At 41.0% G+C, this 2290-nt stretch overlaps 1 protein-coding gene across 1 annotated transcript in view; it reads right to left on the bottom strand.

The window, feature by feature from the left end:
* The window catches only part of LOC130820878 (uncharacterized), a 3297-nt gene extending 1246 nt beyond the window's left edge, over positions 1 to 2051 (bottom strand). Inside the window, exons 1-3 of the mRNA XM_057686423.1 lie at positions 1049 to 2051; positions 296 to 651; positions 65 to 244 (exon numbers count right to left, since the gene is read on the bottom strand). Coding sequence (XP_057542406.1) covers positions 65 to 244; positions 296 to 651; positions 1049 to 2051 — 1539 coding nt within the window. The remainder of the gene's footprint in view (positions 1 to 64; positions 245 to 295; positions 652 to 1048) is intronic.
* Positions 2052 to 2290: the final 239 nt, after the last annotated feature.

Genomic DNA, 2290 nt, shown 5'->3' with positions numbered 1-2290 from the left:
TTAGCCAGGTAATCTTCGCTTTCTGAAAGAGGAAGCTGTTGTATGCGTCACTTAGCTTTTTTACATGGTTAGCCATCTGCAATTCCTGTTTTATATTGTTCTCTGTTAAATCCCCGTTGTGAATCTGTTCCCTGATGCCCAACAACTCTTGCTTAGCTTTGAGAAGCCTCTCCTCGATGTGGCTAAAGGCCAAACTATTCAACTTTTTCAGTTTTGGCTTCAAGGCTCTCAGCGTCTGGAAAATCTGATACATGGGATACCCCTCAACTTAACACTTCCAAACATCATTCACAACCTCTATGAAGTTACTGTCTTTGCACCACATATCGAAGAACATAAAAGGTTTTGGCTTCAAGGCATGACCATGACAAAATGAAATTATCCCGGGGCAATGATCTGAGTACCACGGAGGTGGGTAATTCACAAAGGACTCCGATTTTTTGTCCAGCCAAGCCGTGTTAATAAAAGTTCGATCAATTTTAGAGACTACTTTATCTCCTTCATCTTGCTTATTACTCCATGTGAAAGTGCATCCAGTAGTAGTCAAATCAAATAAATCACAGTACATCAAGCATTGTCTAAAGTCTGCAATTTCTGAGCATCTCACAACGGCACCAATTCTGTCCTCAGGATTTAACGGGCAATTAAAGTCTCCCGAAACGATCCAAGGTCCCTGAATTGTCTCATAAATTGTTCTAAGTTCATTCCACAGCTATTTTCTCTCCGTTGCATCATTGAAGGCATACACGAAGGTGCAAAAGAACTCCATTTTGTGAGTGAAGTTTTTTGCTCTAAAGTGGATTAATTGAAGCAAGGTAAAAATTATGTCAACAGTGAAGTGGGAGTCAATCCACGCCACAATGATCCGACCCCCTTTATGGGATTTGATGTTTGATGAAATACACTATCCCTGAAACATATTCATGTACATATTTGCAAAGCCTTTGGGTTTAATTTTGTTTTCTAGGATACCAACCAGCCCACCCTAGTGATTAAGCAGAAAGTTGGCCACTTCTCTCTGCTTTTTGGGCCTGTTGAGCCCTCTAACATTCCATGCTACGATGTTGTCCATCTAAGTCATGGTTGTCATTTCCCTTCTCATCATGGTTTTTTCCATTCCTTCCCTCTTCATTTGATCCATTGTCATTTGTACCACTTAAAGTTTCAAAGTTGTTACTTGTGGACATCGTTTGTTCTAGCTGAGCATATTTCACGCTGCTTCTCTGCCTTCTTCTCACCGTAATGAACGGTGTATTTTGTTCATTTGGCATCTGAGGAGATGCATCCTCCTTTCCCCTTTGTACTTGATCTGCTGCCTGGTGGCTGTCCCTCAAATCAGTCCCCTGTTTGTCATCGTTTGTGTCTTCTTGCAGCTGATGGTTTCCTATCTTGCTCAGGTCTTGGTCTTGACCCCCTTGCTCACTGCCTTCTATGACCTGAGCTGCTGGTTGGGCAGCAATGATTTCTTTCCTTGAACTACTATGAGGTGCGGTAGTTTGCTTTGGTCTCCATACCTTCTTAACTTTGTTGTACTCTTTCAAGTGAGCATGTTGTGAGCATTTCTGAGTTTCATGGCCCATGGTATTACAAGAGGTGCATTTAATCGGTCTCCGCTCATATTCGATTGGGTATTGTACAATCATCCCATCTTCATTCTTGAACATTAAGGATTCCGAAAATTCCTCGTTAATGTTCATCTTAACCAAATATCTTGCATACTGGATTCGGTTCCTTTTAGCCGTAGCATTGTCAGCCTTGATCGGATCACCAATTGCATACATTAGTTTGTTTAAGCTACCCCAATATTTTAACGGTAATTCATAGGTTCGAACCCAAATGGGGACTTTGTCAAATGTCAAGGCTTCAAGGTTTATTCCCTCTTCCCATTGCCTGATAAAAATTGGGAAGCTATCCAGTAATAAGTTCGTCATCTCTAAGGCTCTGTCTCTTGCTTCCTTGTTGAGAAAACGTATGAGAAATACCCCGTATTTTACCGGTATCACCTTGTCAACATTATTGAACCCCCACATTCTTCTAGCATATCCATCCATCAAGCCAATGTTAGGGTTTCTTCCTATAACACAAGCTACTACAGATAATCTCCAATATTCAATTTCTTTCACATTTCATCCTTAGTCATTTCAATTAAAGGCCTGTTACTCTTTGGCAGTACAGTATCTCCAGAATTCTCTTCTAAAGTAACGTCATTAGTATTGAAATTAGAGGAGTTCATAGCCAAATTGCTCACCTTGCTACCCAGATTCAGTTCGGTTGGAGGGAACCAATCTGG

The sequence above is a fragment of the Amaranthus tricolor genome, chromosome 8 (genome assembly GCF_026212465.1).
Source record: "Amaranthus tricolor cultivar Red isolate AtriRed21 chromosome 8, ASM2621246v1, whole genome shotgun sequence".
NCBI lineage: Eukaryota > Viridiplantae > Streptophyta > Magnoliopsida > Caryophyllales > Amaranthaceae > Amaranthus > Amaranthus tricolor.
Note: the sequence above shows the minus strand (reverse complement) of the source record. Positions and strands in the feature narration are given on the sequence as shown.